A 22,061-nucleotide genomic window follows, 5' to 3' on the forward strand; every position below is an offset into this window, starting at 1 on the left:
CTTGGCTCTCCTCCCCACCACTGAGGGGCTGCTGGCACCCACTGCCCACCCAGCGCCAGCCTGAGCACAGGGGGCTCTGCCCTGCCTGCGTGCCAGCACCACGAGGCTACCAACTCCCCGTGGCTACCTACTGCCCAGCAAGGACACCCCTGCCAGGCCACCTGGGAAGGGTCGTATGGCCCACTCGAGGGCTGCAGGACTGAGATGGGTAATAGCTGCAAATGAAGGGCTTGGCAGAGCTGCAGACTCCTGCAGAGAGCATTTCAGGGAACACCATCGCCACTGGGACCTCATGTGTGTCCACCTGGGTTCTGGCCCACACAACACTGACCACTTATTTGCTGATACCAATTAGCAGGCACTTAAGAAGCACCACATCCAGCAAGAGATGGACAAGGAAATGGCTGCAGAAAGCAGCTGCAGGATCTCAGAGGTGCCCTGGGGAGCTCTAGGTAAGTGCAACCATCACACCGGGCACCGCAGGCACAGCCCATACAAAAAAGCCCCTGCACCTGACCAGCCCTGTCCATCACACGTGGGCACGAGCAGGGTGAGCTCTGCACAACCAGCTCTTCCACCACGCTGGCCATGTGCCCTCTGTCCCCTTCATCCTGTGGTTGGGCACTGGCATAATTAGCAGCCCCAGCTGCCAGGCAGTTTTGATGAGAAGCCTCAGTCTTTGGTTGATGCAAAACATATAATTTGGAAGATGGAAATAGCCTCTACAAAGCACATGTGGTTGCTGCGTGCCGGTGACCTCTCCTGGCTTGCGCAGGCTGCTCTTTAAACACGGTTCAGCTACAAAGGCTTCAGTGGCATCAAACAGATGAGGCAGCGGCAGTGACCGAATGAGAGGTAACATTTGGCCATGACTGAATAAACTGTATTTTTAGCCAAGAGGCTTGGGAATGCTTCCAGCAGAGAAGAGTGAGGTAGAGATGAGGTAGAGACACACAAGGTCTCTAGAAGCCACTGTGGCTGGCAGCACCAGGAGCTCAGAAGCTGCACAGGCTTCTCAACACAGGTCAGCAGTTCAAGGACAACCATATCTGCAGAGGCTGGAAGTCCCCACAATTTCCTCTCTCTTCCCAGCACAAACCAAGTTTGTGGCTCTTTCCAGGCCACTCTGGAGAGAGTGTCCTTCAGCAGACATTGCCAAACAGCACAGGCTGATGTTTCGCTTGCCAAAGGGACTGATGAAAACAGCAGAGACCTTCCTTCCCTCCCTCCTAAGCATCTCCTGTAGCAACCAGGAGAAAGCCCCTCTCCTGGTGCTCCTCACCAACCCTAGCAGGGTGTGAAACCCACTCTCCTGAATCCAGCTCTCCTGGGATCCCATTCCTTCTGGGTCCATTTCCACCACAGGAACCACCTTTTCCTGGGGAAGCCAGGTTTCGGAAGGGACCATCACCACTGGGGAAAACTTCATCTGCCTGGATTGCAAGCAAAGGGGTCTGGAGGCTCAGCACGTGTCTACAAAACCTCGAGTTGTGGTTGTGCCAGCACCACTGTCACACAGCTCCCTCCTCTCCACATCCCAGGCTCCTGGTGGCATCCCCACCACACAGGCTGTCATGGATGTGCCAGGTCATGGCTGGCTTGGGTAAGCAACTCAATCCAACTGGCTTGGATCACAACTCCCACGAATCTGGGAAGTACAACCTCATGGAAGGGAAAGGGAGTTTCAGCAGGGTGAAGCTCCTGCTGTGTCTACCCCACAGGCTCTCCCCATCCAAATCTGGACACAGGCCTTGATCCCCCTTGCAGGAAGCCTGGGGGCACTTCCACAACCATGATCTTCCTCAGAGTGTGCACAAGATCCTGTCATGGATCTCTGGTACTCCAGAGTACCACAAACTGGGAGTCACTCCCACGTGGGCCAGTCCTGCAAGGATTTCTCTTGGGGATGCTGAGGAAACTCCCACCTAAGAGCAGAGCATCATGGGGGCACACTGAGATTCCCCCAGGCATCCCAACATCAGTGAGTGGCAGTCTGTTAGTCTCGTAAGTGACAAATCCTCCTGCAATCCTGCCTTGCTCCCACGGCATCTGGTGCTACTGCAGCATTAGGTCTGAGGATGGATGTCTGTAAACCCAGCTGTGGGACCACCAGGGCAGCCTGAGCCCCCACAGCCGGGCTGACCTCCTGCATCCCACCTGCTCATCCCCCAGTCTGCCTGCCCAGGCCTCGAGCTCACTCTGTGGCCTTCCATTTACCCCAGCATCAGGGCAGACCCTGCCAAGGAGGGCACTGCTGCTGCCCCCGTGGCTGGGCCCGGCTGGGGGCCAAGGGCAATGGTCAGGGAGGCTCCATGCCTCTGTGCCAGCACACACTGGTGCACACTGTGCCAGAGCCCTGCTGGAGCTGGCTGTGACACCCCAAAGGCTCCTGAAGCAGCCAGGGGTACGCAGGGAAGTGGACTCAGCAAGTGTGGCTTTCCAGGTGTCGGCTCCAGCACACACTCCAGCTCACTCCACATCTCCAAACCACCTCCCCCAGGCCCCAGCTATGGCAAATCTCTCCCTTTTCTCTTCATCAAACAGCAAGGACAAGGTATCTCAAGCCAGCTCAAGCACCAGAGAAGCTCCTGGCCCCCTAAAAAGAGGTTCCAGGCAGGGAACTTGAAGGGACTGGACACACCAGTCCTGCCTGTACTGCTGCTCCCCCACCACCAACAAGCACCACTTTACAGCTGGCTAGCTCGAGCACCATGATGGCTCTGCACGGCTCCCTTGCCACCTTCTCATGCCAGTTTGCCAGACCAAACACAGCTCTTCAGAGCCATAAACCCCACAGTCATTGCCCAGCCGAGAACCCAGGCACTGCTGGGTGGGATGCAAGGAAGACGGGATGTCAGCAGGAAACAGAGGGCTGCCGAGGCAGCCACAATTCCTAGAGAACAGCATGCAGCACGGGAGAATGGCAAGGGCTGGGCTCACCTGCACCGAGACCCAGCGCTGTGGCCTGCAATGGAGCACTGGGTTCTGAGATCCAGGGCACAGGCAGCACTGGGCCAGTGCTCGCTGTTCTCATGGAAACCCACCATGCACACAATGCATACAGCAAGCTCAAACCCACAGGGATAGCAAAGCAGGCTTCAGGCAGCCACAGCCTGAAATCAGCTCACGCAAACCCTGCAGCAACATCCTTGGAGACCGTCCTCTGCCAGAGCCCCAGACCTCAGGATCTGCCCAAATTGGAGCAGCAGCATGAACCCCTCGCACAGCACCTCCACCAGCAGCTTGCCAAGGTCACCCCCAGGGCGAGCCATGCTGATGGTGGGAGCAGCTGTGGCACTCGGCCGTGCAGCCTCCATCATGTTTGGTGGGTGTTGAGACAAGGGATGGCCAACAAGACACGTGGGGGAGGACGAGCTCCACCACCACCTGCCACTGCTCCTTGTGAGGAGGAACTGCCTTTCCTCCAAGGCAAAGGCAGCTGACAGTACCTTCCCTCAAGCATGCCTTGGAGATGGACTGAGGGCTGGATCCCCTCTGCTCTCAAGCCAAGCTGGGAGACCTGGGGGTGTTCAGCCTGGAGGAGGCTCTGGGGAGACCCTAAAGCCCCTTTCAGTGCCCAAATGGGCTCTAAGAGAGCTGGAGCGGCCCTTTAGGACAAGGGGGAATGGCTTTCCACTGACAGAGGGCAGGGGTAAATGGGATATTGGGAAGAAATTCTCCCTGTGAGGGTGGGAAGGCTCTGGCATAGGCTGCCCTGAGAAGCTGTTGCTGCCCCATCCCTGGCAGTGGCCATGGCCAGGTTGGATAGGGCTGGGAACATGCAGGGCTAGTGGAAGGTGTCCCTGCCCATGGCAGGGAATGGAACAGGATGAGCTTGGATGTCTCTTCCAGCCCAAACCATTCTGTGATTCTAAGCAACTGGGGACACCGAGGCTGATGACTCCTTTCCCCTCAGCCACCCTTCACGTGAAGACACTGAGGTCGCCGCCAGCGGGTCCCCACGGAGTGCCAGGAGCCCAGATGCCTCCAGCTGCCGTCTCTGGCCATTCCCATCTCCACGCCGAGCCCGGCGGTCGCGCCCGCACTCACCCAGCATTTGGCTGAAAAGCAGCTGCTCCAGGTCGCCCAGCACCGTCACCACCAGCTCGGGGTCCACCTTCAGGTACGGCTTCTCCTCGGTGCCCGCCGCCACCGCCGGCCCCTTCCCGCCCAGCAACTCGTCGTCGCACTTGCCGCCGCCGCCCGCCTCGGGGGCCTTGCTGAGGGGCTTCACCTCGGCGTAGGGCCCGCGGGGGATGCGGCTCGGCTTGCCGGCGGGCGGCGGCTTGGCCGGGCCGGCGGGGCGCGGCGACAGCAGCGAGTGCTCGGAGCGGGACAGGCTCCGCGACATGGCGGGCGCGTCCCGCCCGCGGGGGCCGCCGCGCCCGCCGCCCCCCGCCGCCGCCGCCCCCGGCGCTGCCGCCTTGGCCATGTCGTCGCTCCAGCGAGGCTCGTAGAGCTGCCGCTTCTTCTCGGCGTCGGTGAGGAAGGCGAGGTTGGTGAGCGACTTCTGCTTGCGCAGGTTGGAGCCGGCCGGCAGCCGCCCCTCCGCGCTGCTCGCCTTGAAGACGCGCAGCTCCGCGCCCCGCGGCCCCGCGGCCGCCGCCGCCGCCGCCTTCGCCCGCTTCGGCATCACGGTGCTGCCGTCGGGGCCCCGCCGAAAGCCGCGCTCCTCCTCGCCCAGCTCCACGTCGGGAAGGCTCTTGAGGTTGCTCCCCAGCATCCCCGCGCTGCAACCATTTAACCCGGCAGGCGCTGCTGCTGTTGCTGCGGCACCGAAGACACACCGGGCGAGACAGAGGGAGAGGCGCCGTCAGCGCCCGTCCCACCGGCCGGGGCGGAACGGGGCGGGGCGGGGCGGGGAGCTGGGGAGGGGGAGAAGGGGGCGAGCGGCACGGCCCCACCTCGCCGCTCCGCCGCCGGCAGGACACTGCGAACCAGCGGAATGTCAGGGGCGAACAAAAAGGGCCCGCCCTCCTCCGGCGCGGGCAGGGGGCGGGGCGGGGCGCGCGCGCCCGCGGGGGGCAGGGAGGGGAGGGGGCGCGCGGCGGGGCGGGGGCTCGCGGGGGCGCGCGCGGCGGGGCGGGGGCGCCGAGCGGGAGCCGCGGGAGCGCGCTCGCTGAGGGGCCGGGGCCGAGGCGCGGGGCCGGCCGGAGCCAGCCATGGCCCCACGGCCCACCGGCCCCGCTCCGCAGCCCCTCGCAGGCTGGGACGCGCTGGGGGCTGCGTGGGAGGTGGATGAAGCCAGCGCGGGGGCCCCCAGCCCCAGCACCCTGCGCTGAAGCACCCCCTGGCCCGCCCTCCATGGACCCCACACCCACCTAGACACTGCGCACCCATTCCCAGGGGGGCCAAACATCCCCGATTCTCCCCAAATTGTGCAGCAAGAGCCCGGGGTGGCTCCAGGAATCCCGGGAGGGACACTGTGGCCCCCAAACCCGGCGGGGCCTCTCCACTGATCCTGGCGAATTAAAGGCGGGGGGCGGGTGGCAGGAGGGGAGTGGGGTCTGGTTATCATCATTTTTCATTAATTACCCGTCCCTTGGGAGGGGTGAATTAAGTCTATTTGGTGACCTCACGCGAGCTGCCATGGCAACCGCCGGGAAATATTGCATTAGACCCCATCACCGCTGCCGAGATAAGGACGGGCGGAGCGGGGGTGGTGCGAGCCCCCGGCCCACCCCGCGCTGCTGAGCCCGGCTCGGTCCGTGCCAGTGCTGAAGAGCCCCAAAATAACTCCGCCTGGACGGGACAGTAAAGGGTACCCCAAAAAAGGGTGTTTTGCACTAAGAGGTGCTGCTGGGGCAGGATGGGTGCGCGGGCTGCACCCCAAAGCCGCTCGGGGTTCGGGGGAGGGCTGTCGCCTGGCTGTAGGGCCCGCCGTCGGGGACGATCTGCGGGTGTTGTGTCGTTCTGGGGCTGCTGAGGCGATTCTTGGGGTCCCGGCGCAGCCGCGGAGGTGCCGCGGGCCGGGGAAGCTGCAGCAGGCACGGAGCGAGGGAAAGGATCCGGCCCTTCCCGCTGCCGGACCCGCTCGGCTTTGTCCCAAAACCTCCCCAAGGAGCAGGGCAGCTGCGCTGAGCGCATGCCAGCCCCGTCGCTCCCTCCTGCTTCCTCCTGGAACACCCTCCCGCTTGCCGCTGGCTTTGGCACTTTCCAAACCGGGGCTCAGCGCTGATCATTCTCTGACTGAGGTGCTGGGACCCCGGGTCAAAGTCGGGCTCTGCCAGGAGCTACCGTGGATCTGACCGACTTCTGTCCCTTCAAATCACCGGGTGAAGCTCCTGGCTCTCTTTTTCCCCTTCTCTGCACATCTCTGGAGCATCCCGCCATCCTCCGCTGCCGCTGCCCTGGCAACCGCCGCCCCAGCATCCTCCCTGGACCCGCCTCCCCAAAATCTGCCCCCAAAGCAAGCGCCAGAAGGGACTGGGGTGGCAGGGGGTGGCTCCCCTCAGCATTGCAGCGAGGAGCTTGTATTCAGCCCTCCAGAAAGGGGGTGACCCGGTGGTTGGTGTGGGGAGCCAGCGGTCCCTCCACGCCCTCCTTGGAAACGGGTCATTCCCGGAGCTAGCCGGGAAACTGGGAAGAGGAGGGAAGGAGCCAGCCGGCATGATGTCCTGGCGCCGGCCCCGGAGGGGTCAGTCCCCTGTGCTTCTCACAGTGTAGGGATTTGTCCACAGAGGGCACCTCCAGTGTGAGGGTTCCCCCACACCCCACTGACCTCCAGCCCTGGCTCCCATTCCAGCACAAGCCTCTGTCCCCTGGCACTGTCACTGTCACGGCAGCCCCCCAGCAGGACATCCCCACTGCTGACCAACCCCTCTGGACTCACTCAGGCCTCTGGGCTTGGGGTCAGGGTCAGATCCCTTCTCAGGACTGGAGCACTCATCAGCCGGGGATGGGACCCTCTCATGCTCCTCCTGCAGCCTGAGGGCAGAGGGGTGAGGGTGGGTGATCAGGGGCAACTGGCTGGGCACCCCCAGATGAGAACGGGGAGCCGTAGGCTCTGCCATGGTCTGGGAACACCGGTCTCATGGCAAGGGGTCCCAGGCACCCTATTCCCCACTAAGTCCATCCCCTGCCCCACATCAAGCTCCCATGTGTGACTTAGGAGCCCCAGAACCCCAAATCCAGTGGGAACCTTCCTCTTGGTACAGAGCCCCCTGACCCAACCCACCATTTCCCATGGCCACCCCTGCTGGGCCTGCCTGCCTCCCCCTGTCCCCGTGCCCCCCACAGCCCCATGTCCCAAGGCACCCCCAGCCCCACGTTCTCCCATCCCGTGCCCCCCATCCCCAGGGACTCACCGGTACTGGAAGGGTGCCACAGTGGCAGTGATGGGGTGGCTGTGTGGGGGCCCTGAGGAGAAAGTGATGGCCCCTGACCCAAACACAGAGCCCCTCCCCTGTGAGCCACCATGAGACTCATCCCCTGTCCCTGCCGTGGCTGTTCCACTGCCCTTCCCAGGGGACCCTCCCAGCCTCCCCCCACCCCTGCCCTGTGCTAGGGGAGCTCTGCACAACTCGGTGGGCTCCCCCACCCTGCCTGCCCCCCTCCTCACACTGCCCGCTGCCTCTGGCCATTTCCCAGGGGACACCAGGGGCCTTGACAGGGCTTTCTGCCCGCCCTGAGCAGGGACACCAGGGCTTCCCTCCCTGCCCTCGGCCAGTACATGGCCAGCAGCTTTGCCAGTGGCTTTGGGCTTGAGAGTCTTGGGAGCAGGGGCTGGCATCTTCCCTGGCCGAGGGGACAGAGCCCTGTGGAGGACGGGGGACCCCGGGGTGCTCAGGGGGGCTGTGGTGTGCAGTTTGCCATGGGCTATGGCACGGGGCACTGGGATGGCAGACTGGAAGTGGCTGCGGCCAGCGGAGTTGACATTGGCTGTCCCCTTCATCCTGGTGAGGCAGCTGCTGGCAAGGCTGTGGAGGAAGAGAAAGATTTGTTACAGCCAGCACAGAGAGGGCACCCACAGCCCCTCAGCTGCACCAGACCTTGGGCTTTGTTCCTACTGGCCATGGATGTCCCCGTCCTGGCAGAAGGCCACTGCACCTCACACCCCAGAGTGAGGACACACACAGTGTCCCCTGACAGGGATCCACAGGACCAGGGCCTATTGATGTCCTCCCCCTAGGGAGCCTGTGCAGCCCCATCCCTGTGTCCCCAGTCCCCCAGCAGGTCTCTGCAGAAAGGACATTTGAGCACAGACCCCCACCAGTTAGGGCTACACCACAGGCAGGATGGGGCCCTCTTGGCCACTCAAAACTTTTTCCTGGACCCCAAAACCACCTCCCGATCAACCACGACCACCTCTCAGACACCTGAGGCCATCTCCTGGCCACATAAAACCCTCTCCTGGTCATCTAAGACCAACTTCTTGTCACCTGAGACAATCTCCTGTCACCCAAGAGCACCTTCTACTGGCAGCAGGATCAGCTCTGTGCCCCATCTACTGGTGTCAGTCCCACCCCCACACTGGAGCCCTCCTCATGCCCAGTGTTCCCCCACATGGTGCCACCTGCCACATCTCTCCATTCTCCTGCTGTCATCTTGCTTGTCTGAGGGGTGACTTTCCATGTCACCCCTCAGACAATGCCCTGTGTCCCCCCCTTGCCTTGGGTTTTTCTCCATGTGATAAGGATGTGGTCTCACGCCACCCAAAACACCCATCATTGGGCAGGGCCATCCTTGCCACCACCAGTGACAGGGATGTCAGCCCAGCTGCAGTGAGGGGAGAAGCTCATCACTCCTCAATCACTCCTCATGCCCACAGGATTTGCCCAGGCAGGCAGAGCAGAGCTCAGCAAGAAAACCAGCCATGGAACAAAGCTCCATCTCACCTGTAGCTCTTCAGGGAAAAAAAAAAAAAACCTCAAAGAAAAAGGTTTTCTTCAGAGGAAAAAATGATCTCTAGAAAGATGGGGAGCTGTGGTCCCATAGGCACAAGGTGCCACAAATCTCCCAGGACACAAATTCCACAGGTTGCTCCAGCATGATTTCACTCAGCCTCCTTGAAGGAAAACCCCTTTTTGGGGTCGCAGAGCATTCTATGGGGACCATCAGCTCCAGACTGGCCACCCATGGTAAGGGTTCCTCTTCCTGGTGCTGGCTTAGTGTTGGGTGGGGGCAGTGAGTGCATTGGAGGGTGTACTGGAGCCCACTGAGGCTGCTCCTGGTGGGCTGGGGAATGCAGCCTTCCAGGTACTCCCCCAACACACCTCCTCTTTCAAACCAGCCAGCCAAGACAGAGCTTCTCCAGAGCTGGAGAGAAGCTGTGGGGCACAGGGAGATGGCTCCTTCTCCCCAAGGGAACAGCAGCCCAGCCTCAGCCCTGCATCCACTGCATTTCCCGGTGGAGGGTATTATATGAACAGAGTCCAAAAATGTCCCAAATTGTCTTGTTTTGCCTCTTCCCCAACCTGAGCTGCCCTGAGCCCTGCTCCCCCCAGGATTTTGGAGGTCTGCAAGGACCAAACCCTGCCCCACATTCTCCCCACCCCCGGGATGACCCTGCCACAGGCAGCACTGAAATTCCCTTTTCCCAGACAGACCCACGTGAGCTGGATCATTTGATCATGGAGCCGTGGGTCACGGGAGAAGGGCTGATGCAGATGATGAGATCAAGGAATCGCAGCGCCAATTCCAGCGCCAGCTGGGAGCTACAGAGCTCCTTCCAAGGCAGTTTTCATTAAGGGGCAGAGGAAACTGACACACACAGCTCTGGGCTTGCTCTCCCTGAAGCCTCTGAAACACTGGCACCTTTCAGAGGATGTCTCCCCACATCCTGGCTGAGCTGTCTCTGGCCCTGAGCCACGGCAGAGCTGGGGGAGGCAGTGCTGGGACAGGCACGGGGGGCTCTGGGACAGATCTGTCCTCGAGTCACTGCAGGAGGTGGGATGGAGCATGGGGCTCTGCCACTCCCGTGTGGGCACACAGATCCAGCTCGGGGGCAACCACAGCCCCAGGGTGGTGCAATGTGGGCAGCAGGAGCCAGGCGGGGCTGTCCCTGTGCCAGTGGGATTTCCCACACATACAAAGGTCACTCCTGGGAGCGTGGAGGCCAGGGCTCAGCACCCAGCCAGACACCAGCTCATCTTTGGGGGCCTAATGTTGCCAAACCAGCTGTGAACATCAGCAGAGAGCAGCTCCCCTCTGCCCCCCTGTCTGTTCCCAGGCTGTGCCCCACAACCCACACCTACAAATCCCAATTCTACACTTTTCTCCCCTCTCTTTAAGGCAGCCCCTGCCCCGAGAGTGCTGTGCCTGGGGACAGCAGTTCACAGCCTTGAGCTGCAAAACACCCAGTTTGGGCTGGAAAGGACCTTACAGACCATCATCTCATTCCAACTCCATGCCAGGGCAGGGACACCTTCCCCTATCCCAGGTTGTTCCAAGCCCTGTCCAACCTGGCCTTGGACACTTCCAAGGATAAGGGAACCTTCCTTCCCATAGGTGCAAGGATGATGAAACCACTGGTTCCAAGTCACCCATTTCACCCCAAGGTCCCTGACACAAACACCTGCAGCCCCAGCAGCTGGTTCTGGTGGGTTTTCTCCTAACAGAGGGAGATCATCTGCCCCTCACTCCATAAAATCTGTCTCAAGCTCATCCTCAACCAATTCAGAAGCAAAATCATAATCTAGATTTATGCTACAACCTTTCCCAACACACACTGAGCAGCACCAACATGCAGCACTTCTCCAGCCCTGCCTGCTCCCTGGGCGTGTGGCATCAGGGCTGTAACCAGATTTTGTAGATTTGCTTTCCACTCTGGATTTCTCTTTTGTGGACACAACTTCCATTTCTCCCCCTCTGAGCCCACCAGCAATGCCACAGCTGCAGCAGAAGCCAAAGCTGCCACGCTGGCCACAAGAAAATCAATCCTTCTCTTGTGCTCACAGGGTTGAGGCTTCTCAGGAGATGCCAATGCCTGCAGGGAGCCGGGCTCAGAGCAGTCCTTTTCCCACCACACACACCTCAGGTGCCTCCAAGGATTCCACTGTGCCTGGCTCAGCACTGCTGACCCCTCCCCAGGCTTCATCCTGCTCTAGAGATGCCATGGGCTTCCCGAGGGATGGCCAAGGGATGATGTGGATGTTGTCCCACTCCCCCAGCCTGTGACACCAGCTGGACCCTCATGCTGGGATGCCATCCAAGGGATAAACCAAAGCAGCTCCTGCCACGTCCCTGTTGCCCCCAGCAGCTCCAGGAGAAGCCACTCCTTTGCCCTGAAGCCCCCTTCACATCCAGCATCAACCATCACCAACTAAAACCATTCCTGGGAAAGATTCAGCCCATCCTTGTTCCCAAAGAATCCTTTCTTTGCCTCCAGACTGATTTTACCCTATCCAGGACTGGGTGTCCTGGCACGTGCCCCATGATGATGGCAGGGGAGCAGACAAGCACCCCCTCGTGCTGTGTCACGCTGTGTCACGCTGGCATCCTGCTGCCTCTGCCTGGCTAAAGCAGGTCATGCCTTGACCCAGATAGACTCAGCAGCTCCCTTGCAATTAGCTCAAAAGGGAAACAGCTTTCTCCTTCAGCCCAGGAACACTCTCAGGAACAGGCTGCTGCTCCCCCTCTGGGTAATATGAGCCCTGGGAACTTGCACCTGATTTAATTTGGGGATTTCCAGCTGCTGGGTGAGTTTTTGGCACAGTCACTCCCCTGGGTACCAGCTTGGGATCACTGGGTCCCGTGGTAGTGGAAAGCAGCAGGTACACACGAGGTATTTCAGCACAAGGGGATATTCTGGAGCAGCCACAGCAGTGCTGTGGGCAGCAGAGCCATGCCTGGGCATCAGGGTGGAGCCTCCTGGGCAGCCAGAGGTGTTTGTCTCCCAGCCAGGCAGAGGATACTCATTCCAGGTGCCTCAAGAGCTCAGGTCTGGAGGTGAACTTCAGTTTTTAACCCCAGAGGTGAGGTGGGATTTGATCCCTTTGGATGATGCCATACACAGAGTTACGAGTGTTCACATTGAAGGAAAAGCCTTGGCTGAGCTGTGTCCTTCATCCCAGGAGTGACACAAGCCAGCACATCCCTGAAGGCATCTCCTTCAAAGAGGCATCTGCTGTGCCCGGAGCTTGAACTACTTCCTCAGCCTCGTGTCCAAATCCATCTCACACGTGTGATTTTAGCAGCCAGAAATGAACAGGGACCTGGAGCCTGGTCTCCTTTCATGTCCCCATTTCCATGACCTAGAGGGGTCACTGGAGCATTCCCAGCACTGAAGCAGATTTGATTTTGCTCAGATCCATCACCTGAGCCAAGCTGGGAACAGCCTCCGGCCCTTGGGGGCTACAATGAGTGGCTGCAGCCCTTGGCTCCACCACTGTGCCTTGGAGGGGTCCAGCCATGGGGCTCCCATGTTTCCAGCAGAACAGCAAATGGCTCTGCAAGTGTTTTGCCCTTTATTTTGCAGCATTTTGGGGTGATTTTTATGAGCGAGATAAAATTTGCTTCTCTCCTATCACAGCTTAGATCCCTGTCAGGGATGACGTGCTGTCCCATGTCCCAGGAGTCTGAGCATGAACAGTGAGTGACAGAAAATGTGTTCAACCCTTCAGCCTCTGCTGGCACCTTGCTGCTGTTTTGTGCCTGTTTCCCCACCCTGACACAGCCTCTAGAAGGGGTAAGAGAGCTGAAACAAGTCTGATAAACAGGAAACAGGGAGGATGGATCCTTTCCTGGGTGTGCTGGGATGCAGAACAGCTCTGTAAATTGGGAATCATTCTTGAGACACCCTTGGGACTGGCAGCACAGAAACAACGGGGCCTGCAACACTGTGCCAGATGTCCCCATAGAGATGCTCAGGGGCTGCAAAGAATCCTTCCTTTTTATGGGTGAGCGTGGAGAGGGCAGCCTAGGGGTGAACCCCAGGGTGTGAGAGACAGGAGGAGCTGAGCCCCTGCCAAGGGACAGGTCCTGGTGCTGTGAAACAGCTGCTCCCAAGGGCTGCTCCCTGCACCTTGCAGCCCTGTGCAGCACCCAGCCTTGAGCTGCCATCAGGGATGGCCATGCTCCAGCACAGCCTTCTCCCTGGCACGCTCGGGAAGGGCGACAAAGAAAAGGCTCCTTGTGACACAAGGAACATAAAACTTTCCAAAGAGAAACAGAGGGAGCTGGGGCAGAAAGGGGCCTTCAGAGGAGAACAAGCTGCCGATTCAGGAGCCAGGCCCAGCCCTCCAGCCCCCGTGCCCCGGGCAGGACCTGGCCTGCCCACCAGCCAGTGTCATTGCCTGGAACATTGCCACCACCCGCGCCGCCGGGGCACCAGGCTGAGTCCTTCCCCAGGGAGGTGTCACTGCTCTCCTCTCCCACCCCTCCGGAGGCCAGTGTTGGGCTGGGTGCAGGCAGGTGCTTCTCCTGGGTGCAGGCAGTGCATGGGCAGGCAGGTAGAAGTGGAGGGCAGCCAGACCCAGCTCTGCCTGTCCTGGATGTCTGTTCCCCCCAGCACGATGCTGGGAGCTCTGGGAACTGCTGGGAGATGGGCAAGGGCAGGCACTGAAGTCAGCTGTTGTCCAAGCAGACATCATAGAGAAATCACAGAATTGTCAGGTTGGAAAAGCCCTCCAAGAACATCAAGTCCAACTGCTAAGCCAGCACTGCCATAGCCATCACTAAACCATGTCCCCAAGTGCCACATCCACACGTTTTTGGAACACTTTCAAAGATGCCCAGACCGCAGTCACAGCACTAATCCCTGCCTAAGCCCCTCCACAGCAATCCCATTAGCCACTTAACCCACTTCAATAAAACCGGCTCTGAGCAAAGCTGAGCTCTGGGCTGGACCTGCTGAAGCAGCCGCTGTCACCGACCCGCGGGTACCCAGGGGACCGAGCCCTGCTCGGACTGAGCTGTGCCCAGCACACATTCTGGAGGGATGGGCTGGGGCTGGGACAGAGCCTGGGAGCTGTGCGGGGTCTGTGCAAGGGGCTGTGTGAGGATCTGGGGGAGGGGACGGTGTGAAAGGCTGGGCAAGGGTCGGCGATGCCCAAGGCTTCTCCCCGGGGGTATCCCGGCCCCACGGTGCCCGGTTCGCCGCGGCCCCTGCGTGTTCCCGCAGCCCGTGCCCACCCCGCTTTCTCACAGCCCTGGTCCTGCCCGGGGCCTCGGGGGCCGGGGTGTGTCCCCTCCGCCGAGCAGGACCCCCGGCGGGTGGGTACGGGGAGTGCCCGGCAGAGGCGAGGGGCAGCGGCCACGTCCCGGGCCCGGCGCTGCGGGCGTTCAGGAGCCGCCGGTGCTGGACAGCTCCGCCCGCAGCACCGCCCCCGGTACCGCCCCCGGGCCGGTGTCACCCCCCCGCCCCGACCGGGGTCCCCTCCACCCGGTATCGCATCCCGAGCCGCTGGCACCCTCCCCTCCACCGGGTTCCACCCCCTGAGCAGATGTCACCCTTTCCCCCGAACTGTCGTCACTCTCCTCGGCCCGGTACCGCCTCCCCCAGCCGCTGCGGCCCCCCCAGGACGAGCGTCCCGTCCTCGAGCCCGTGTCCGTCCCCTCCCCAGCCCGGTGCCCACCGTGCCCGCACCGCCTATGGCCGGTGGTGCCTGTCCCCAGCCGCCAGCCGGGGGCCCGCAGAGGGAGTCCCCAGGGACCAGCCCAGCGCCGGAGGCCCCCGGCCCCTCGTCTGCCTGTCTGGGACGGAGCCATCTGTCCGGTGCCTGGTGCCATCTGTCTCCAGCAGCGCTGCCTGTTATGTCCCGGTGTCCCCAACACCCACAGGGAAAAGGGCTGGGCTGTCCCTCCATGGGGTGACACCCCACCGGACTCTCTCCAGATGCACCTGCAGTGAAGAGTCACCTGGGAAGGTCTGGGTTGTGCCTGAGGCTCTCCCACTCTCCTCAGTCCCCTGCTCTTCCCGTGCTGTGTGGCAAGAAGAGCCAGAAGCCGTCGGTAGCCCTGTGGATGCCTCCTCCAGCACACGAGCCACCACTGGACACCACAGAGCGTGGGGGTCCTCCGGCATCCAGTACCATAGCCAAAATACAACGTCTCCTATTGCACCTCCCGAGGGCTTCGAAACCTTCCCAACACCACCCCAAAACCTTCCCAGAACCTCAGTGCTGCCATGGGGCCAAGGACCTCCCAGTGCTGGATCAAGCCCTGGGCCAGGAGCCATCCCCAGCTCCGGTGACATTCAGCTGAACACTGTCTGAGCCAAAACTCCATGGAACCAGTTGCATCACTTATTCAGCCCTGTGTTCCTGCAGCATCACACACCTGGCCCTTTGCTCCTGAGAATTCTGAGCAAGAGCAGATGTGGCGGTGTCTGCGTTCACCGCTGCTCTGCGGAAACAGCCCCCCCGGCCGTCCACCATGGAACCTGGAAGGCCCTGATGGATTTTGGCTTGGCTGCTGGGGTGGTGGGGGGAGGCAGCTGCACAGCAGGGCTGCAAAACACATTAACTCAGCAGATGCTGTTGTCTTTGTGGGTGTATGTGAGTTCTGGGTGGTCAGGATGGTCAAGGGGGCAGGTGGGCTTGTCCCCCCCATCCTCGCACTGGCAAAGCATCCCCAGCACCCCCAGTGCTCCCTGCTGAGACCTCAATGCCTGTCTGCTCCTTCCAACACTCGGCTCTCTCAACACACAGCAGGCATATCCAAGTCATGGGGGTACCCAAAAAGGCATTTCCCCCCCCCCTAAAGCAGGTTAAGGATTTAAAAATGCCACTGGGAACATGGGACGGTTATCACTAGGGACACAGCAACAGGGTGTGCCAGCCAAGTGTGAGATTAAGCCCCAAGAGCAGAGACACAGAGCTGAGGATGTGCCATCATAACAGCCAAGCTCCAGATTGGGGTGATTTTAGATGCTGAACCTACTTCAGGCGAAGAACTGAGTGAATGAAAGGCAACCCATGGATCTGATTCCAAAATGAACCCCTCAATCCCTGCCCCAGTATGGGCCCTTCCCATCACAGACCATTCCTACCATGAGCTAAACTGCCCTGTCTGGTCTTACCTGGCCAAGCGAGACAGGTCTCTCCTAATCCATTCTGTAATAAACGAAGCCGCTCTTGCAGCCTGGACTCTTCTGTGGGGTTTGCCCCGAGAGCCCCACACACCCACTGGCACCAAAGGGGCTTTCCCTAGGGATAACCAGGTATTTGCAATGGAAAGCAAAAGCCACAGGGAGCCCTTAATGGGATGAGTGGATTTTCCAGTAAGCTGTAAATCCACAGTGGCTGCTGGCAAACACCTCCCTGCCCGCTCCGGGGGCGGGTGTGTGTGTGTGTGTTACAACAGTCACCACTCCAGAGGGATCCACATCCCCAGGGTTTATCAGAACAACTCCAAGTGTGTTCATGACGCCAACACCCCAAGAGAGTTGAGTACTGTCATTTAATAGATGAGGCTGGAAGTGGCTGGCAGGGGCTGGCAATGCCTGGCCCCAGTGCCCCGCAGCAGACCAGCACAGCTCTAGTTCCACGACCCTCTTACAACTAAAATTAAACCTCCTCCGTCCAAAGGATGCAGCCAACAGAGCCAGCATGAAGCCATCACATCTGAAGGTTGCCTGAGTTTCCTAGAAGGGAGCCCCAGCATCTGTCAAGCATCCCTTCAGTACCCCTCAATCATCCCTTGGGCATCCTGCCTGTCCGCAGCGAGCAGCCCATGCCGGGGTGGCTGCACTCCTGCCTCCATCCCGCACTGCACATCCCCAGGTGCGGGGGTCGGGCAGGGAGCGAGGAGGGGCTGCAGAGCCCAGGGAAGGCGGGGGAGCAGGGGTGGAGGAGAAGTCGTGCCTGACCGCCCTGCCCTGCTCAGGGGGAGTTTCCGCTGCCGGAGGCGGCGCCGCCCGGCCGCATCCGCACGGGCCTCGAACGCGGTCTGAGCGGGAGAAGGGAGAGCGAGCACAAACCCAGCTCCCCCGGCTTCCAGCTCCGCTCCTCCGTGGGAGCAGGGAATCCAGGGAACTCAGGCAAACAGCGGGAGGCGTTGGCTCGAGCGCCGGCTCCTGCTCCAAACGCGCTCCCCGCAGCGCAGCTGAGGCTTCCGGAGCCCCGTTGCCCCAGTCCGGCGGGGAGGGGATGCCAGAACAGCAGTCCCACTGCCCCGGCCGGCCCGGGGCACGGTGCCTTGTCCCCTCCTGTCCCCTCCGCATGCCACGCCTCGGGGCACTCCAACCCGCCGTGCCGGCAGGGTGGCAGCAGGGCAGGGGCAGGGTGGCACCAGCACCGGCTGATGAGCGCTCCTGGAAGGGAACTTGCAGGATGTGATCCCGCAGTGAAACCCACGGCAGCCCGGCACCCAGATGGGGTGACCCGGAGCCCCTCATAAAAGTCCCGAGGGCAGCGATGGTGCCTCGGGTGATTTGGGGCCGGCATGGGGCATTGACCAGACAAGCTCAGACAAGTGTAAGGGGACCAAGTCCCACAGCCAGACACAGTCTCACCCCAGCTCCTACCCCACCACGACCCCCGGGGACTGAGCAGAGCTTCAAACCCGCCCTGGCCGCTCATCCAGGACCTCCCCCCACCCTGGTTAATGAAAATCTTGCTCCCTGCAATTACTGTCACTTCCTGTGATGATGACCGTGGGTGCCACATGCCAGGGCAACCTCCAGCCCCTCTCCCAACAAGTGTCTCCTGAGCCAGGCACTCAATCCACAGCAGTGCCTGATGGCCATAGCACTGCCCAGACCCTGCAGCACGACTCAGCAATGCTCATTACAGGTCACTTGCTAATAAGCAAGACTCGGGCTGTGCCAGCAAATGCACCAGGGAAGCCACCAGAGCCTGCTGGGACAGGTTAGTGGCTGATCTGTCACCTGGAGCATTCAAGGAGTTCCCAGAGGTGTTGGCAATGTGCCTCCTGCCTGCAGCCTGTGCCTCAGTTTCCCCATGCATTGCCACCAGCCTCATTACCACCAGTGTCACTGACTGCCCCAGCAGGTCCTGGCTCCCTGCACAGCACTCCTGGGACTGGCACTCCTTGGTTAGGAGCTTAGTTAAGGCTTGGGGACCAATCCTGCCCAGCCAGGACAGGCCAGTGACATGAGATGAGACATGCTGGGGACACACAGGGCAGAGGCAGTGCGGTCCCAGCTGCTCCCTCCCTGTCACAGGGCAACTGCAGAGGGCACAAAGGGCTGTGGGAGGACAGAGGGTGCTGTCTCTGCTCTGACTGCCACTAAATGGATGCCCCAGACAGGTGAGGGGGGACTGTCACCCATTTGCCAGCAGCAAGGCGAAGGGGGGGGGGGGTCACAGGCTGGTGGGAACAAATGCTGAAGACTTCCATCCAATATTGATGTCCCAATCCCATATTGGTGTCCCTATTCCAGACTGATGTTCCCAGCCCAGGCTGGCGACCAGGCACTTTTTGGTGGTGGAGCATTCCAGAAGTCCCCAGGGAGCGCATGCAGGTGAGGGGACATCCTGCTTGGTCAGGGAGCAGGAGTGGCTCTGCCCGGCTCATGGGCAAGGGGACACACGGTGCCCCCTCCAGCTGCACACGGATCCTGCTCCAGCCAGAAAGGAGGAACATGTCCCCAGGGTTCTCACCTGGTGGCTGCCCCAGCTGGTGGCACTGGGGACAGGACAGGGTGCCCCAGCCTGGTGGCACCACGTCCTGTTCCCACAGTGGTGCCAGCCTGCACCCAGGGCTCCTGCCACCAGCCCAGCCAGGGCCCAGGGGGCTGCAGTGGCCCCACCAGCCATGGGATCAGTGGCTGCACCCCAAAATCCAGCCCGAGGGGGTCACCTGATCCCCCTGCCCGTGGCCCAGGCCCCACATCCCGCTCCAGGCCTGGGGCCCCGCTCCCATCCGCAGCCGGAAACACCTTTTTCCTGTCCGTGGGGCTGCATGGGGGGGCAGCAGGAAAAAACCTCGTGTCCTGGCAGGTTATTTACATCCTGCTGCCAGTGGGGCCAGCCTGATTCCCTCCACGTCCCCACATGCACCCCAAGCTCTACTCCAGCCCTGTCAGCCTCATCCCTGTCCCCATCTTATTCCTGTCCTCACCCCCATCTCATCCCATCCTGTCCCCATCCCCACCCCATCCCTATCCTCATCCCACCCCCAACACATCTCATCTCATCTCATCTCATCTCATCTCATCTCATCTCATCTGATATCTCATCTCATCCCCACCTCTTCCCTATCCCTGTCCCTGTCCCCATTCTAATCTTATTTCCCCTCCCAGTTCTCATCCCCATCCCTTCTTCACCCCCATTCCTCTCCTCAATGCCATCCCCCTCCCAACACACCAAGACTGGAGACCCCCTTTACTGGAAGGGGGATCCCAAATCCTGCCCTGGGGACACCATTCTCCCCCCGGTGAGCATCAGAGCTCACCCAGCCCCACAGACCCCATCCCAACCTGTCTCCCCTCTCAGAGCCAGCTCCCGTGCCGGGATGTGTGACATTTCCACGTCCCAGGAGCCTTCTGTCACATCCAGTCCTAGGAAAACGTCGGGGGAAACTGAGGCAGGGGGCTGGCAGGGCTGGCAGCGGCCGAGGCCGGGGCCAGGGGCAGGGGCAGGGGCAGTGCGGGCAGTGCGGGCAGCCCGTGCCCCCCGAGCGCGGGAGCCCCGGCACGGGCACGGGCATTACTCAGCGCCGCCAAATGACTCAGCCGGGATCCGGCCGGGCCAGCCGGGATTTCCTGACTCAGCTCCCCCGGCCGTGGAACTGGGGGGGTCCAGCCCCTCCTTCCAGCAACACAGACACCAACACACGCTGCTGCGGGGTGCAGGGAGCTCCCCCGTCCTGTCACCCCCTTGGGAGCACATGGACCCTCTCTGGCACCGGGGATAATGGCACGGCAGCTACGGCAAAGCCTGGGGGAACGCAGACAGCACCCCAAAAAGGCATGGGCAAGCCCTGCCTGCACGGGGTCTCGCCCTCTCGGGGCAGTCGCGGGTATGCAGCAGGGCCGGCTGCGGGCCTGGCATCCCGGCACACCCAGACTCCCTGGCTCCCCTCCCAGTTGTTTTTTTCCTAGGTGAAATCCGGGAAAAGAATCGTCCCGGCACTCGGCTCTTCACTGCCTGCCTCGCACAGGGTGACGGCACCTCCGTGTCTCAAGGGGCACAGCCTGAGATGAAATCATGTCAAAGTTTTCCCTCTGTGCTGTGCCATCGTGGTTTGGTCGCAACATTCCCAGCTCCAAGGAGTGTGGGGACGGCTCCTTCACCCCAGGTGGTGCAGGATCCCCATGGGAAGCACCCATGGATGCCTACAGCCCAGAAGCACCTTCCCAGTCAAAAATGAGGGCAGACATCATCACCTGCCAGCACCGACCTGCTCTGCCTGTGGAATGGAGATGTGGGGCAGCAGGACACACATTTTGGACAGTCCCCCTGCTTCAGTTTCCCCCGTCACCCTTTGCTGGCCGCTTTGTGCTCCCCAGGACTGAACTGGGGAGGCACCACAGCGTCCTCCTGCAGTCCCCCCCTGCCGGGGACAGGAACTGGGGGTGTCCAGGGGACACCGAAGGCACTGGCACACAGGAATTTGCCGGCCCGGTCACGCTGCATCTCCCACTGCTGAAACAGGGTCTCTGCGGAGAGGGGGGGACATCGTGGGCACAGGAGAGGGGACGCGGGGGCTGCCCCGAGTGCCAGGCTCTCCGGTCCCTGCCAGCATCGCTCCTGTCACCGCTGTCCCCCGCAGCATGACCCCACCACCTCGGTCCTCAGCAGGGTGTTCCCCGTCATCTGCCGCCCTCACCGCGGCCAGCCAGTCCCCGATGGGGTGTCCCCCATCACCGCCCGCTGTCCCCGCAGCGGGATGACCCAGCCGGTGTGTCCCCGAACCTCACTGCCAGTCCCTGTCGGGGTGTCCCGCACCAGAGCCGGTCTCCGGGGGTGTCCCTGCCTTCCAGGGCCACGCAGGATGTCCCCGTCACCCCCGCTCCCGCCGGCTCCCTCGGGGGCGGTCTCCCGAGTCTCCCGCTCCCTCGGGGAAGTGCCCCACGTCCCGATCCCGGCGCCCCGCTCACCGCTCGCTGCGCCCCGTCCCCGCGGCCCCGCCCGGAGCCGCCGCCGGTGGCGGAGTGACAGCGCGGCCGGGGACCCGCGCGGGCCGGGCCGGGCCGGGGGAGGAGTCGCGCAGGCCCGTGCCCGGCCCCGCCGCTCCGGCCGCCGGGGTGCCCGCCCGGCCCCGGCCCCGGCCCCGGCCCCGGCCCCGGCCCCGGCCCCGGCCCCGGCCCCGGCCCCGGCCCCGGCCCCGGCCCCGGCCCCGAGCGGCAGCTGCGGGGCCGCCCCTGCCCCGCTCGGTGCCCGGGGCCGGTCCCGCCCGGTCCCCGCTGCCCCCGGTGCCGCTCGGCTGCCGAGACGCGGCGCCTGGAACCGGCAGCGGAGCCTGAGCCGGGAAACCCCACGGACCCCCCAGTCCCGCCCGGAACATCCCCTCCTCGGATTTCCCATGGACCCCGCATGGCTGCCCTCACCCCGTGGATGCCCCACGGATCCCTCTCGGTATCCCTCCTCGGCTCTCCCCGGATGTCCCCACGAGCCCCCGCTGGGGGGGCCATCCCTCCATCCCCTCCCCATGGATCGTGACATTGTCCCCCCCAAGCACCCCTCCAGATCCCCTATGGACCCCCCGCCCCAGCGAATATCTTATGGATCCCGGCCCCATCCACCCCCACCCCCCTCTTCCCCGGATCCCCCGCCATGGATTTTCCCTCTGTCCCTCCTTGATTCTCTTGCTGGATCTTACCCCACCTGAGCCCCGGCTCTGGATCTCCTCCCCATGGATCTTGACCCCCGCCCCCCCGGATCCCCCTATATTTTCCCGGATCCCACATGGATAACCCACCCCCGGACACACCTGCCTGCACTTGATCTCCCCACAGATCTGTACCTATATCCTTCCTCCAGGTCCCCCTGGATCTTCCCACAGACCCCTGTGCTGGGTCCCCCTTTCCCAATCTCTCTCCGTGGAGCCCGACATGAACCCTGCAAAGGATCCCGTTTTGGATCCCTATAGACCCCGCCATCCAGGGGTGCCCTGCCATGAACTCCTTTGATCCATGGATTCCCAACCTCTGAATTTTGCTGCCCCCCACAATGGATCCCCCTCCATGGATCCTCCTGGACTCCTTGCCCCAA

General features: G+C 62.0%; 1 protein-coding gene across 3 annotated transcripts in view; it reads right to left on the reverse strand.

The window, feature by feature from the left end:
• Positions 1 to 21,003, reverse strand: part of NAV1 (neuron navigator 1) — a 75,263-nt gene extending 54,260 nt beyond the window's left edge. Inside the window, exons 1-4 of one of the 3 annotated variants that reach the window (XM_064399407.1) lie at positions 20,948 to 21,003; positions 7,308 to 7,919; positions 6,833 to 6,927; positions 4,051 to 4,767 (exon numbers count right to left, since the gene is read on the reverse strand). In XM_064399407.1, coding sequence (XP_064255477.1) covers positions 4,051 to 4,767; positions 6,833 to 6,927; positions 7,308 to 7,894 — 1,399 coding nt within the window. In that variant the 5' untranslated portion in view covers positions 7,895 to 7,919; positions 20,948 to 21,003. Of the gene's footprint in view, positions 1 to 4,050; positions 4,768 to 5,321; positions 5,356 to 6,832; positions 6,928 to 7,307; positions 7,920 to 20,947 lie in introns of those variants that run through there. The other 2 variants (XM_064399406.1, XM_064399408.1) reach the window with 2 other exon arrangements.
• Between the last annotated feature and the right edge of the window lie 1,058 nt (positions 21,004 to 22,061).

Source organism: Passer domesticus, chromosome 25 (assembly GCF_036417665.1).
Source record: "Passer domesticus isolate bPasDom1 chromosome 25, bPasDom1.hap1, whole genome shotgun sequence".
Lineage (NCBI taxonomy): Eukaryota > Metazoa > Chordata > Aves > Passeriformes > Passeridae > Passer > Passer domesticus.